Here is a 17,240-nt window from a genome sequence, read left to right on the forward strand (position 1 = left end):
TGAGTTATTATGTTATAAAATGAATAGGAAATTTGATGTTGCCGTCGACTGTGAAGTATGTGGAGTCATACGTTTTTTAAATTATCAAAACATTAAGCCAGCTGAAATTCATAGGCAGTGGGTTGCTGTGTACGGTGATAATGTAATGAATGAAAGAAACGTCTGAAAATGGTGTGAAAGTTTTAGAAATAACAGAATTAGTTTTTATGATGAACGTTCAGGAAGACCCTCGATAATCACCGAAGGTATATTGAAACACATCAGTGGTGAAATCAGAAAAGATCGTCGCTCAGTGATTTCCAACACAACCCTTCTTTTTCCTGATACTTCAAGAGCTGTTATTGATCGCATTGTTCATGACCATTTAGGCTTTAGACAGGACTGTGCACATTGAGTGCTGCACATCTTGACGGAACATAAAAAAGTCTGAAGGGGATCTGCTTTGGATTTTTGGCGTACTACACAGTAAAAATTAAGTTCCTTAATTCAGTTGTTACTGATGATGAAACATGATTTTGTATAACACACCAGAGAGAAAACGGCAGTCAAATGAATGCCATCATCCTCAATCACCAATCAAAACAACAAAGGTCAAGCCACAGTCTTTTGTATGCTAACTGATGGCCATAGTGTTTTGGGATTGGTTTGGCATACTGCTGATCAATTTCATGCCATGAGGAATGACTATAAATGCAGAAGCTACTACAAAACTATGTAAGTTACGGCACATCATTCAAAATCAATGACTTGGGCTACTTACTGACGACTTCATCCTAGCACACAACAATGCATGTCCACATGTTGCGGGTCCGACACATGACTTACTGAGAACATTTGGATAGAAAATTTACCATTACCCATCATACAGTCTGGACTTAGTTCCTTCTGATTACCATTTGTTTGGAAAATTGAAAGAATTTTTGAGTGGTAAGCAATTTGCGGCTGACAATGAACTTAAAAATGTTGTTACTCACTGGCTAAATGGACTGCCGGCAGAAGAATATGATGAGGGTATATTGAAGCTGGTGGATCGCCACAATAAATATCTTAATTCATGTGGCCATTATTTAGAGAAATAGTATAAGGTATGTAGTTTAAGAGAAATATAATATATTCAGTTCAAATATTCAAAGTTTTCAGAATAAATTTTTTTACAATGAAACAGCCTTTACTTAAGAGATAATCTCTCTTATATAACTAAATATAATAGTAATTACTGTAATAATGTATTAAATAATAATCACATATGAGTAACAAGAGGTAAGTAAACCTTACTTATTTTTTTGTGAAATAAAGAAGCCTCGTCTGGGACCAAATCAAATTCACCCTGTTACCAAAGGGGAAATTGTTCATTAACGAGACAGATATTCAGAATGATTCTGAAGGCGACTTTTGAAGTATTCTCAAACAAGTATAATAAAAAAAAAAAAACTAAACATATTTATGTAAATAGGCTGTTTTCCTTTCATCTGCTTATAAAGACGGTAAAGACATTTTATGTTTCACTCTGAAGATCATCTTTTGTTGGCCTTTTCAGAATAGGCAATTAAGGTTTCATCATGCGTTACACATCTCTAAGCTGATAGTATATTGGGGTATGTGATCAAATGTTTTTTTTTGGATGTATGACTCTCAACCACTGTGAGACAAAAGTAACAATCTGAATTGTGATCATGGGGTTCCCTTCAGATGACAGGCACAGCAGAAGGCATTGAACATCTTTTTAGCTATGCTCGAAGGTCAGTTGCACAAGTTGAACAACACATATGTGGGGTGCATGGTTTGTTCTGGTCTCCGACCAGGGAACCAAAATTAGCTTTCTTAACTAATGAAAGATTGTCCTCCTATTGGATTTCATCATAAATTGTCCAGAATATAACATAAAATATTGTTATTCCCAAACTTTCAAGAAGACATGTTAAAATTTAGTAGTAATAATCACAGCTGATGAAGTTGTTATTTTTATCTATCGCTGCAAAAGATTCTTATTCTCTAAAACTGACAATACAAAGAATAATATTACCAATATTGCTTTTTATTATTTATTTATAACATTTGTGGGTTTTTAAAAATTTTTAATTTTATAACTTGTCCATATTTATCTTTAAATCTGGTTTCCCAGCTGTATGCTAAAATCCTGGAAACATGTAGTGGCGAACTGGACAAGAATGATGTTAAATTCATGCTGTTTTGAAATTACTGTTATTGAATACTTGTGTACAACTAATTACTAATCAATGACCATATTGCATGCTCTATCTAAACTCTATACTATAATTGATTAATGGCAAAAATAGAACATTCAAATAGTGTAAGTTGGATATTATCAACTTAAAAAATAAAATCTCCTTATGCTGTGATTTATTTCATTCTTTAATAAGAATGAATTAACATGGAGAAAATATTTCTATGTTAATTGACAGTCTAATATTATTTAAAGATAATCTACATTACCAGCTATTTTAACTTTCTGACAGGCAGAGTTAGCTTTCTTCAGGCAAACAGTGGTGGTATTTTTAATTGTTCTACTCTCATTGATTTCAACAGAATTAATTTTTGATACATTTAACAAAATTCTATTTTCAGCAAGCAATCGCCTTATTTGAATAAAGTTGGATTCAATCTGGTACCACCTCATAACTTTTTCCGATGTAATAATGTGATGTGTCAATGGAAAATTAAAAACTAAATTCCTCAGAAGTTTCTGTTAAGCAGGTAATCCATTTGTATAATAAAAATAAAATTAGGGTTAATGTTGATCCCTGCAGGAGTCCATGTTTAACTGATCCTACAGCACTTCAAACTTTATCATTAATTCTTATACTCAAATTCTAAATTCAAAGTCTGATTTACACCAGTCACATAAGATTCCTCTTATCCCCATTATTTCCACTTTAAATAATAATTTATAATGTTCTATCATGTTGAATGCCTTTTGCAGATCTAGATACAGATTTGCAACTTTGGCATTTTTATGACGAAAGTAAACTTATCAGAGCTAACACAGATTTTACTTGCAATTGAACATTACTTTATACACTTAATTTTTACCACAGGGATAAAAATATACAATTCATATAGTATGGTATGTGAAAGTTATTAAAAATCGTTACCGTAACCAAGGCCGTATAAATATTACATACAAGTAATAACGCATTATTTTTCCATTGTAACTAGAAAGTATCAAATACTTTTAGCAGTATCTACTTCAGCCTCATGTATTTTAAGTTACTATGATTCTATTTATTTTGTTCATACTAACATAAGAACAAATGAGGGACTTAACTAGTTTCCACTGACAATGACAATTTTTTTATTTGTATAAAAAAATTATACTTGTTTCACCATTTAACCTATTTTTATATCTCTGGTAATAACTCCTTTATTTCTCATAAAGCTTTCTACATAGCATTTTATTTAATTTTTTTATTCATGTATTTTACCTATTTGTTATTAATTCAAAGTTTTAACTTGAATTAAAATCTTTAAGTTAGTCATGAATTAGACTAATCAAATTAATATTAAAAAAGTAGTTCAATATTTAACTGGCAGTGGGAAAGCTTAATAAAAAAATATCAAGGCCTTACAACACAAATCACATATGGTCGCAATAGTGGACAAACCACCACACCTGAAATGTAATTTCAGTCAATTTTGAGAAAATCTGCAAGTCACACTACCTGTAAGGAAAAAACAAAACTTACTTTTCTTTCACCGGCACTACAGTACAATGTGAACCTTGGCTTGTTGGAACCATGTCTTTTGCTTTTATCCACCACTACCTGATGCCCAGGACTCTTAAATCACTCTTTACATCCTCTATCCACCTTCTTCTAGGCCTTCATGTGTTCTTGTTCTAAACATTTCCCCTCTGACCGCGTAGGCATTCTACGATTCTCCCCATCCTTGTCACATATGCCAACCATCTTATCCTGCATGGCTTGATGTCTCGCACTCTCATCACGATATAGCCTGTTATCGCTTCATGCCACCCATCCTCAGTTCTTACAGATCCCACAATTCTTCTCATAATCTTTCTTTTAAAAACCCATAGCAATGTCTCATCATGACCAGGCCCCTGACCTGTAAGTTTCTACAGGCTTTAATTTTGTAATGTATGTGTTACTAACTTGACCTCAGGCTGAGAAAATATGCTTTATTTCCAGCTGCTATCCAGCTTATTTTTTTTTTAATATTTAAACTCCTTTACTGCTTCAAGTGTCACATCATTAAATGACAGTTCTCGAACCAGTCTTCCACCTTCCTCCTGTTGCCATTTTAAAGTATTTTGTCTTTTCCATATTAATTTCCAGACCCACTGCCTTAATTATTTAAAACTTAATTATGGCTCCACAGGAGAATCGATTGTAATTATAATTGTTAGTAAGAAAAAAAATTTATAAAGTTTTGTGAATCTTGCATCAGACAGAATTAATAAAATTTAAGGATTTTTGGTATTTAGCAGTTATGTTTTAATCATTTCACTTGTAGTTTCTCAGGAAACTAAATCATTGTTCCACAGTGTTATCTTTGACATTTTAGTTAGCTCCAAGCTCTAGACTTAATCAGTTGTTATGTTTCAGTGTTATTTCATTAACCTAGGTTATTTTAAGTCCCACTATTATAATAAAATATTATTATTACTTTATATTTTGTTTCAGAGTGTAGATGCACAAACTATTAATTCATTTTTGGAAGAAGATCCATTATCTTTCAGTATCAAAAACGAAATGAAGCATGAAAAAGAGCAAACAGAATATTTGTTTGTACCTGTTGCCAAAACATATGATAAACAGACAATATTTAAACAAGTAAGTTTTTTCTATTTTAACTTTGTTGAAGTTAAAAATGTTAAACCTACTTATTGTAAGAATTCTCAACTTTTCTATTCAGCAAGATATTTTTATTTACTGTGTATTACCCATATATTGTTCAGCATTCATGTGTTAACATGATATATTTTGACTAATAGTGTAAAAAAAAATTTGTTAGTAGTGCAAGTAATTACCTTTGATGAAACAGATTGCCATACCATTTTAGAGTAGATAAATATTTTTTTACAATACATAACAAAGAAAGTACAGTGAGCTGATGTCTCATCCTGTACACAAAGCTGCCTATAGATCATTCATTCTATACCCAGATTCAACGCTGTTTACAAAGGTAATAGTAAAACAATACAATTCTATCCTTGCTTTTTTGAAGTATATTCAGTTACGAGAACCTTTATTATAGTTTTTGATAATCCCCATTCTAGATCACTCCTTTTTTTGTTTTCAAACAGGATTGATGTGTTTCTTTATGTTTCCACTAATTAGCTGTGTCTTACCAAACCATTTAGATGGTGCTTAGGCGCACACATTTTTCTATTAATCTATTAGTTTAATGCCATTGCCTTCAATATTTATATGCTCTGGCGCTGTAAAGTGTGATTATATACTGGAAGATGACAGTTGAATACTATTATAGAACCACTCACACAGATGAGTTACTGCTGTGAAAATCAGTTTATTTTAGGATTGTAAGAAGAATAAATGTTTTTCAGCTCTATAAAGCTAATAAATTATTATTACTTTATATTTTGTTGCACAGTTTGAATGCACAAACTGACAATTTATTTTTGGATGAAAATGCATTATCCTTCAATATTAAAAAAGAAATCAAGTATGAAATTGAGCAAACAGAATGTTTGTTTGCACCTGTTGCTGAGATAGATGATAAACTGACAACATCTAGACAAGTAAGATATTTTCATTTACTGTTTAATGACCTACTTAATATTTAGCATCCTTGTTTAACACTAGATACATTGATTAAAAGCGTTAAAGAAATGATGAAAACAGTATGTGGAGGATTGTAGCTGAGCTGACATGAGTCACAAGTCACTCCTGAAAAGTCATTGCTTTTGAAAAAGAATAAACATGTCATGCCAGGTTTTATAAAAGGTTTCTGGTTTCTTTTCATGGTGTCAAAATATACTGTTGCTCATCACACAACATACCTACTGAAGTGCAGTTGATAGATTTTTGCAAGTAAATTTATAATCTATTCATAGAAACCAGCTTTGTAATGAACATTGTTGTCCTCAGAAAACTACTTCGATGGATCTCTTACGGTGCTGTACATGTTTCACAGCCATAAATTCTGTAACATAACAAATTGTTTATCTCCCGACAGACAACGTATGTTGTATTATTGCTGTTGAAACATACATCAAACACATATATGAATAAACATAGGAAATATTATACTTCCTAAATCCATTCCTATTGGTCTTTGAGGTTACTTTTCAAGATCTATATTTCATATAAAGGTTTTGGTGTGGTATTTGAGGGTTCCTAGGGATTTTTAATGTGGTTTTATGTCATTTTTCTAGGGTTTTTCAGTGCTCATTGATAGAATCATTTTTTTCATGTATATTAAATTATAATCAATAATTATATTATAATAAAATGATTATTCAATAGTAATATGAGTATTGCATAATATAAATCTGAAAATTAGTGGAATGGATTGAAATGTTAGTATCTTTTTAGCAAAACAAAACTTGCCTTTTTGAAGCCATAGAACACATCAGCTTTCTCAAAACAAGGAAAACTTCTTAAAGTTTCCTTTCACAGAGAATTTAATTTGTATTAGATGGCAGTTAAAGTAAATTTGTGCTTAAATTGTAGGCAGTTCATAAACATAAACTAGAAACTGTTGAAAACATTCCCAGTATTGAGTTCACTTTTAACTGTTTCTGGCCAATAACTTTTGAATCGCTTTATTTGGGACGAGACTGACCATTTAACAAATTGCCTTTTTACAGTTGTTTTTTCTGCTGAACTAACTTTGCACAGATTTGCTGAGACTATGTCGCATACTTGTAGGTATGTCTTAGCTTTTTCTTCATCAAGTACTGGTGGTCTATCACTTTACTTGTATTTCTTTACTGAACCAATCTCCCCAAAGTCTTCAGTTTGTATTCTTATACTATATCGATTAGGAACCAGTGTACCTGGAAATCTACTAAAATACTAGTCTTTCACTGTCTGTATATACTCTCCATGCTTATGAAGATGTATTAAATGACAAATATTCTCTGTTCGCTGTAAACATGGAAAGACAGCCTCAGTCGTTCAAAGAAGTGAGCAAACGGTGACAAACAGATGTCAATAGTGACATCTTCTTGTGTTCAGACATCCTGATTGGCTCATGCAAGCTTACTGCACACAATAGAGAATTACCAAACTTTGTAGGAAACATTACTCATAGTACACAGAATAAAATCCTTCAACCTGTAATCATTTTTATATAGGTGTGTAGTTACATTTCATGCACTGGATTATGAACTTCCTGTTAGAGTTCGTGCTTTAGAATGATAAATTTTCATGTTAAATGGTAGCAATGAATTTACATTGACAGAATGTGATATTGCTGGATATTTTGTCAAAAAGATGCTAATCATGTTACTCAAAATATATCACCAAAATAGCTGTGAATGAAATGTCTGTGACTTTGTGTGAGCTATGAAGGCTGTGAAAAATTCCCCCTCCTTCTTTAACAATTTACCATAAAACACAAACATCAATTCAGTGTTTGGTTCGCCCTATTAACCAATTTTAGAGATCTTAGCAATGAAATTTAATAGATCTGTGTATAAAGAGATGTTTTCACCATTACTGCAAATTTGGTAATATTGACTAATGAAGAAAAATAAGTAACTTCATAATCAACTAATTTTTTCTAAGTGATGTCTTATCAGATTTGGATATCAGGTATTCATACACGCTAAGATGCTAATGTACAGTTTTATCACATTGTTTGGCCAAAATTGTGCAGGAGTTTTTTACCAAATCTTGATACAATGAACTGTGGCGTTGATGCTACAACAAATTCAGAATTGATGCAAAATGATGTTCACTCAGTAACACCAAATGTGTATTGTTAATGCTACATGTCAATTTTCCCTCATAATGTTCTCTTAAAATCAGAAAACTGTTAAAAAAATTTTAAATAAGACAGTTAAGTTTTTGTTACTTTTATTATTTTTACTAAACAGTCTGGAATTATCAGAATTCTTTTCTATTCTCTCACAAAATTGAGTTGCATCCTAAGACCAAAATTTGTCAAAAAAGAAATAGTTATGTATAACTTATTCCTCAGCAGGTTATAAATTGTATTACAAACTTCTGGTATGAATATAAATATACGTGATTTAAAAACTGCATTTCTCAAGAAATGTGTAGCTCACTCTTGCAGATAAAATAATTTACAATTATTTTAAGTTTTATTGCAGCAGACATTGCTTTTCTCATGGTATTCTGATTTTTGTGTATCAGAATGGATTAAAAAAACTTTTTTCATTTTCATGGCAAATTATATATTTTTGGGTCTTCAGTATATAATTTTTTCACTGTTAACTTGAATCACACATCGAATACTTAACCTGTTTTCTTATTTTTCATTTCATTCAATTCTTCCAGTGGATTAAAATCTAATAATAAATTTAAACTGATCATATTACTCTTCTCTCTGCTTGATGTTATACGAAGAAATTTAATGACCAATATCTTAATCCAGGATGAGTTTGGAAAATATGTACACTTATTGCCAGATTTCTATTTTCAGTTAATACAAGTATTAACAGAACTAAACTTAAGTAAATTTTTTTTATATATATTTTTTTATTTTATTTGCCATTATAAAATTGTCTACTGTCAGACCAGTTTTAGTTTGTATGCTATGTAGCAGATAGTTTAGGGATTGTTACATTTTGTTCCTTATGTTTTAAGTGTTTGTACTAATGAAATTTTTATTTTTACTACTTAAAAACAAATATATTGTGCTTGCTTAAATATGAAGATAAGCTATTTTATATTAGAGTATAAGTTGTCAATTTGTAGTTGGCATTATAAAAATTAATAAATTTGTCCGATAGATTTTTAACTTAACAGTTATGTTAATTTTTTAGGATGTTAATGAAGAAGCTATCGGTGATGTGGAGGAAAGAAGTACTGAAAGTAGTTTACAGACTTCAAAATGTGCAGTTTGCAATAAATTACAAAATAAGTGTATATGTGATAATGTCGTCGGTAAAGAATATGATGATTTCAACACTTTTTCTTTTGAAGAAAACTGCTTGCAAATTACAGAAAGAACAGTTAAAGAAATGAACATCATATCTTCTAATCTTCCTAATAACACATCTGTTTTTTGTCAGGAGTCTTTCGCTCAGAAATCTACTTTAGAGTCACACTTATCTAATCATGTTGTAAAAAAAAAATTTACATGTCATTTTTGTCAAAAATGTTTTAGTAAACCATCTGCTTTAAAAACTCATCTTACTGTTCATACTGGTGAGAAGAATTTCTCTTGTAATTTTTGTAAGAAAGCTTTTAGTCGAAACGGTCATTTAAAAACGCATCTCTTTATTCATACTGGTGAGAAGAAATTCGTTTGTAATTTTTGTAAGAAGGCTTTTAATACTAATGGTCATTTAAAAAGACATCTCTCTATTCATACCGGTGAGAAGAAGAAATTCACATGCAATGTTTGTCAAAAATCCTTTGGTTGGAAAAGTAGTTTAAAGACTCACCTCTCTATTCACACTGGTGAAAAGAAATTCATATGTAACTTTTGTAAAAAAGCTTTTAATCAAAGTGGTAGTTTAAAAACACATCTTTCTATTCATACTGGTGAGAAGAAATTCATTTGTAATTTTTGTAAAAAAACTTTTAATCAGAGCGGTAGTTTAAAAACACATCTTTCTATTCATACTGGTGAGAAGAAATTTGCTTGTAAGTTTTGTATGAAAACTTTTAGTAGTAAGAGTTATTTAAAAACACATCTCTCTATTCATATTGGTGAGAAGAAGAAATTCACATGTAATTTTTGTCAAAAATCCTTTAATTGGAAAAGTAGTTTAAAGACTCACCTCTGTATTTACACTGTTGAAAAGTAATTCACATGAAATTTTTTTAAAAAAACTTTTAGCAGAGTGGTATTTTAAAAACACGTCTTTCTATTCATACTGGTGAGAAAAACTTCATTTGTAATTTTTGTAAGAAAACATTTAGGCTTAGGTGTAATTTAAAATCTCATTTCTCTGTTCATACTGGTGTGAAATAATTCACTTGTGAAAGCATTTAGTCAAACGAGTAATTTAAAATTGCATCTCTGTGTTCATACTGGTGAGAAAAAATTCATTTGTAATTTTTATAAGAAAACATTTAGTCAAACGGGTTATTTCAAAACACATCTCTATTCATATTGGTGAGATGAAATTCATGTTTAAATTTAAAAAAAAAAAACATTTTTTCAAAACCGTCATTAAAAAATGTATTTCTCGATTTGTTTTTTATATATTATTGAATACACTATTCAGAACTAATCAGTTTATAAATAAAATCATTTGGAATCATGTATGAACAATTCTATTAATAAAGTTTTTTAATAACTTTTGTATTACGATTCATTTCCTTTACATCAGTTTGTCTAAAAAGTATCGATCCTTTGGAGGCCAAAATTGAGAATACATTTATTGATACTAAAAAATAACATTTTGAGACCACATGCATCTTTTTTTGATACTCTTCTACCATTTTTCTGTCAACATCATGTACCTTATGCTATAGAACCTCTATGGTTTCTATTCATTAAAATTGCGACACATTGTTTTCGCTGATGTTTTTTGAAACTAATTTAACACCTTTCAGAGAGTTGTTGCAGAGACTGAAACAAATGATGTGCTGATGGTGGTAGGTCCCGACTATATGGTGGATGCATCAAAACCTCCAGTAAAGTTCTCTCGATTGCTGGCAGGTCATTAAAGATGTACGCAGTCTAGCAGTTATAAGGGTGGTGTATGACATCCTTTCTGTTCACTGATTCAGGCCATTTCTTCTGAATTGCTGCTAGTTGCAATCACACTAATTGTCAACAATACAGTTATGAGTTTATGGTACTGCTTGGTGGCAGCAGCTTGTGACTCAATGCTCTTCTAATCTCACGAAACAAACAGCATAATCTTCTTGGCTTTCAGTGGGAACTTTGCCACAGACTTTGGAGTTTCTCCTCGCTTCAGTCACAATCTTTTTTGCACATTTTTTTCTTAGGTTATCCACGTTTCATCACTGATGCCAGCTTTCTCCGAATTGTTTAACATTGTGTGGTGATGGGTATTAGGTCATTGGGAATTTCAGATGGTTTACATGTGTAGACTTTTGCCAAAATATCATTCACTTTTTCTGTGGTTGGTCATCCACTCCAAGGAGCATCTTGGACATCAAAATTTCCAGAACAAAAGCCAGAACAATCTTCTGGCTGTTGCTTTTGATAACATACCTTGCCCAAGAACAGCAGAAGTTCTTCATGGGCCTGTGCACCATTTGCGTTTTTAACGAAATAAAATTGTAAAATGTTCATCAGTTTTGCAGAAAGTCCACTCATCTTCACAGCGCAATACCTTATGTCCAAGTATAAGAACTCCCAACATTTTTTTGTATATCTATTAGCTTCAAACTGCCAGCTCTCAAATGACATTCGACCTGACCCAGTAAAACTCATATACCGTGAGATTTTGGACAATAAACTATCTAGTGCACAAAATGGTCAGTAGTTTTTAGAATACCTATTATTAATCCATAACAAACTAACACTATAAGTTTAAGACATTGTTACAAAGATCTTCATTAAATTAAGTGTATATTAGAACTAATTGAGAAAGAATATTAAAAATTGTATGCACATATATCTATAAATATAAAATAACATGTTGTGAGTCATTAAATAATAAACATCCATGAATCGCTAACGAAGATTAATTGATGGAAATAAATAATTTAAAATAAAAAATGTACGCATATATATTGAAGTGTAATTCTTCAAAAAATGTTGAATAATATTTAAACCAAAGGAGATAGAACATAAGAACAAAAAAATATATTTCAATCTTAAGAGGTAGGAATTGATTTTTTTGAAAAGAAAAAGATAAATTTTCTCTAAAATGCCACTGAAGAAAATTGAAATCTATTTTTCTGTGATATCCCCCACCTTCTGAATAAATTTTCATTTATAGAAATATTTGAGCCAAATTTGAAGAAAATCAGTTCAGTCAATCCTGAATATAAGGCAAAAAGCAGTGCGACACACACACATACATACATACATCATGTTTTTTGGTCTAAATGAACTAAGTGGACCTTGAAATGTAAAGATTTACAATAAAAAACCCAATACCCTATCTTTGACATTACCTTTTAATATACCTATTTTAGCCACATTCAGTTATTTATAAAATAACGATAAGCTAGAAACATATAATAATAATAATATCATTGTTGAAAACTTGGTAAGTACATTTCTTCAAATAATTTAGTTCAATTTTGATAACACCAGATCAAAAAGTATCTTTACTTTTTGATCTGGTATTTGATCTTGATCAAACCTCTGTAAAGAGATGGGGGATAAACTTTTATTTTTTGTTCTTTCTGGGTTCAAATTCTCAACCTTGAATTTTATTACACTATATTAATTTTATTATATCAACATATTCTAAAATACTGGCAGGGTAGTTGGTACCATATATTTTATCAAAACATATTTATGTTTGGATGTAGTTAACTATTAACATAACCATTAAATTACAGAAATTATTATTTAAATTTTTGTGGTAAATGAATGTTTGCAATGTTTATATTACATAAAAAAAAAATACATAAAAAATATCGATCTATTAAGTCTGTGATATACAATATTGCATTTCATTGGCCCATAATTAGTTTAGTATGATGATATTTCATTAGTAAACAATTAATAGGATGCTCATCAGCGAGTTGAGATCTACATTTTGATATAATAATATCAGTACAAAAGTTCTCATCTGATATATACGATTTTAGCATAATGTCAATATGAAGATCCATACTTTCTAGCCCCAGTTCTTACTTGAACAAGCTCTGAAATGTACGCACATTTCTATTACACTCTACAAGTAAAAGTATAGATACAACATCTGATATTAAGTTACTTACAACCGCGATAAATTATATTGATAATTTATATAAAGAGATTTATAATTAAAAAACATCTGATGTGGATCCACATAACTTCCTTGTATGCCTATTAAATTACATATGCATATTTTTTGCTGCACTTCATTTAAACTTATTTCATTTGAAAGTGAGATACGATCCTCCAATTCTTTAATAAAGTGGATAGTTACACAATTGCTGAAATGTTAGTTTTTATTAACATCAAATATTTATATAATTAATTCAGCACTCTTATCTAATATTAGGATAAACTAAAAGTCCCTTTATTATTTGTATTAATAAATCAGTATTATTCATATCTCGTGAGTTTCTAATTAACAAAGGTTTGAGATTTCTGGTATGTTGTGTAAATAAATGTTAGTAATAATTAAACTATTTTGTTTACTGAGGTGTATACGGGTTACAAAAATTAATTTCGACCTTAATTTTTTATTTACGATGTAAAATATTCGGTTTTTTATTGAATTTTTTGGTGAACAATCAAAATTCATATGTTATCAAAACATCAAATTTTTAATTTGAAGCTATGACTTTTACATAATTTTACATATCGCCATCAAAGCTTGTTGTCAAATCCATTCTGAGATACCATCCTAAAATTATTAACAAACATGTATTAAATGATAAAAATCACTGTTGTGTGTGTACATAGAAAGACAGCCTCAGTCATTCAAAGACAATGACAAACAGTGACAACAAAGAATTACATCTTATGTTCAGACATCCTGTTTGACTCAGGCAAGCTAACTGCACACAATTACCAACCTTTGTAGAAAACATTACTTATAGTGCACTGGATAAAATCCCTCAACCTATAATCATGTTTATGTAGGTGTGTAGTTACTTTTCAAATGCACTGGATTATGAACTTGCTGTTATAGCTTGTACTTTAGAATGATAAATTTTCAGGTTGGATGGTAACAATGAATTTACATTGATAGAATATGATATTGCTGAATATTTTGTCTACAAAGATGCCAATCATGTTACTCAAAATATTCTGACATCAAAATAGCTGTGAAAAAAATGTCTGTATCTTTGTGTGAGCTGTAAAGGGTTTGATCATTACTGTAAATTTTGTCAATATTGACTGATGAAGAAAAATAAATAACTTCATAATTAACTAATTTTTTTCTAAATGAGTCTTACCAATTTGGATATCAAGTGTTAATTACATGCTAAGATGCTATTCTACTGTTTTATAACAGTGTTTGGTCAAAATTTTGCAGGAGTTCTTTCTCTTTTTTGCCAAACTTCGACAATGAACTGTAGAGTTGGATGCTACAACGAATTCACAATTGACCCGACATGATGTTCATTAGATAACACCAATGTCCATTTTTAATGCTGCAGATTAATTAATTTTGTAATTTTTGAAAAGATCTAAATTTTGTTGCTCGTATTCAAAAGAATGATAGGAAAAATATTATTTCTGAGATAATAAATATGATTATTCCTATTTTTATTAATGATTTTACTTTAATTGTGTGATTTTGCATTTTTATTTGTGTGATTTCTTAAAATCAGAAAACAATTAAAAAATTTTTTAATTAAGACATCTAAAAAGTTATGTTTTTTTAATTTTATTATTTTTATTAAATACTATGGAATTACAGAAGTATACTTTTATATTCTGTCACAAAATTGAGTTATATCCTTAGACCAAAATTTGTCAAAAAAGAAATAGTTGTGTACAACTTATTCCTCAGCAGGTTGTATATTGCATTCATTACAAACTTCTGGTATGAATGTGAATATACGTTATTTAGAAACATAACATTTCTCAAGAAATGTGTAGCTCACTCTTGCAGATAAAGTAATTTACAATTATTTCAACTTTTATTGCTGCAGACATTGCTTTTCTCATGGCATTCTCATTTTTGTTTATCAGAATGGATTAAAAAGAAATTAAGATCCCTTTGTTTGACATTTTCACGGTAAATTTAATATTTTTGGATCTTTAGTATATAATTCTTTCACTATTAACTTGAATCACACTTTCAATACTTAACGTAGTTTCTTACGTTTCATTCATTCAATTCTTCCAGTGGATTAAAATTAATAAAATTTATAAACTGATCTTATTACTCTTCTCTGTTTGATTTATTAAGAAGAAATGTAATGACCGATATCTTAATCTAGGATGAGTTTGGAAAATATGTACACTTATATCCCAGATTTCTATTTTCAGTTAATATTAACAGAACTAAACCACAGTAATTTTTTTTTATATTTGTTTTTTTTGCCTTTATAAAATTATCTGTTGTTGACCAGGTTTAGTTTCTATACTATGTAGCACATAGTTTGGGAATTGTTACATTTTGTTCCTTGTATTTTAACTGCTTATACTAATGAAATTTTTACTTTTGCTACTTACAAACAAACATATTGTAGTTGCTTGAATATGAAGGTGAAATATTAATATTAAAGTATAGTTGTCAATTTATAGTTGGCATTATTAAAATTAATAAAGTTTTCTGATAGATTTTTAACTTAACAGTTTTGTTAATTTTTTTAGGATCTTAATGAAGATGCTGTCGATGATGTGGAGGAAAGAAGTACTGAAAGTAGTTTACATACTTCAAAATGTGTGTTTTGCAATAAATTAAAAAATAACTGATGTGATAATGTCGTCTGTAAAGAATATGATGATTTCAACAGATTTTCTTTTAAAGAAAACTGCTTGCAAATTACGGAAAAAACCGTTAAAGAAAAGAATATCATATCTTCTCATCTTCCTATTCACACATATGTTTTTTGTCAGGAGTCTTTCGCTCAGAGATCTACTTTAGAGTCACACTTATCTACTCATGGTGTAAAAAAAAATTAACATGTGATTTTTGTCAAAAATCTTTTAGTCAAGCATCTACTTTAAAAACTCACCGCACTATTCATACTGGTGAGAAGAAATTCACTTGTAATTTTTGTAAGAAAGCATTTAGTCAAAATGGTCATTTAAAAAGACATCTCTCTATTCATACCAGTGAGAAGAAATTCACTTGTAATTTTTGTAAAAAAACTTTTAGTCAAAGCTGCCATTTAAAAAGACATTTATCTATTCATACTGCTGAGAAGAAGAAATTCATATGTAATTTTTGTCAAAAATCTTTTAGTTGGAAAGTTAGTTTAAAGACTCACCTCTCTATTCACACTGGTGAAAACAAATTCACATGTAATGTTTGTCAAAAAACTTTTACACAAAGCAATACTTTAAACTTTTGTTTTTTGTTCTTTCTGGGTTCAAATTCTCAACCTTGAATTTTATTACAATATATTAATTTTATTATATCAACATATTCTAAAATACTGGCAGGGTAGTTGGTACCATATATTTTATCAAAACATATTTATGTTTGGATGTAGTTAACTATTAACATAACCATTAAATTACAGAAATTATTATTAAAATTTTTGTGGTAAATGAATGTTTGCAATGTTTATATTACATAAAAAAAAAAATACATAAAAAATATCGATCTATTAAGTCTGTGATATACAATATTGCATTTCATTGGCCCATAATTAGTTTAGTATGATGATATTTCGTTAGTAAACAATTAATAGGATGCTCATCAGCGAGTTGAGATCTACATTTTGATATAATAATATCAGTACAAAAGTTGTACTGATGTATTTACAAAGATGTATTTACAAAATGTATTTACAAAATGTATTTACATTTTTCTTTGTGAATTAAAACTATCAGTCTATGAAGTGCTTTTACGGTAAAAGTGTATAATTATCTGTTTAGCCTGTGTTTTTATTTTAAATTTGTGTTCTTTTTTCATTTTATTAACTGAAGTAAAATGATGGAAGTTACTCGTATCATTCTAATTTATTTCATTTAGGAAACACCATTGCTACGAATAAGATCTACTACTATGTCTGATACATTAGCTACAGTTAAAGTTGAGTTACGTAGTTGTAGAGACGCATTAGAAAGAGTATTAGCTGATCGTGATAAACTTCAGAGGCAAGCTGCAGATCATATTTTAGAGATTGATCGACTGAGACAGGTTTGTGACTGTTTTCATCCGATTCAGAAATTTTATTTTTGTTTGAAAATGTGTGAATTTATTTATTTCTTAAAAAAATTAAAAAAGTTGTTTATGTCAAATCTTAATCATCATAATTTAAATGTTCATTTGTGGTTTTTAGAGCGGTTTTAGATTTATAAGAAGAAAAATGCATATTGTTTTTTTT

General features: G+C 29.6%; 1 protein-coding gene and 1 long non-coding RNA gene across 3 annotated transcripts in view; both read left to right on the top strand.

Annotated features, from left to right (window-relative positions):
• The window catches only part of LOC142322391 (uncharacterized), a 35,034-nt gene extending 23,670 nt beyond the window's left edge, over positions 1-11,364 (top strand). For both annotated transcript variants that reach the window (XM_075361428.1, XM_075361429.1), the window contains 2 exons: positions 4,662-4,811; positions 8,957-11,364. In XM_075361428.1, coding sequence (XP_075217543.1) covers positions 4,662-4,811; positions 8,957-9,946 — 1,140 coding nt within the window. In that variant the 3' untranslated portion in view covers positions 9,947-11,364. The remainder of the gene's footprint in view (positions 1-4,661; positions 4,812-8,956) is intronic.
• An 87-nt stretch (positions 11,365-11,451) lies between these two features.
• LOC142322392 (uncharacterized) lies at positions 11,452-17,048 on the top strand. Its single transcript, XR_012755833.1, has 3 exons — positions 11,452-11,594; positions 15,556-15,936; positions 16,886-17,048. It is a non-coding gene; the product is annotated as an uncharacterized LOC142322392 (long non-coding RNA).
• The last annotated feature ends 192 nt before the right edge of the window (positions 17,049-17,240 follow it).

This window comes from Lycorma delicatula, chromosome 3 (assembly GCF_047948215.1).
Source record: "Lycorma delicatula isolate Av1 chromosome 3, ASM4794821v1, whole genome shotgun sequence".
Lineage (NCBI taxonomy): Eukaryota > Metazoa > Arthropoda > Insecta > Hemiptera > Fulgoridae > Lycorma > Lycorma delicatula.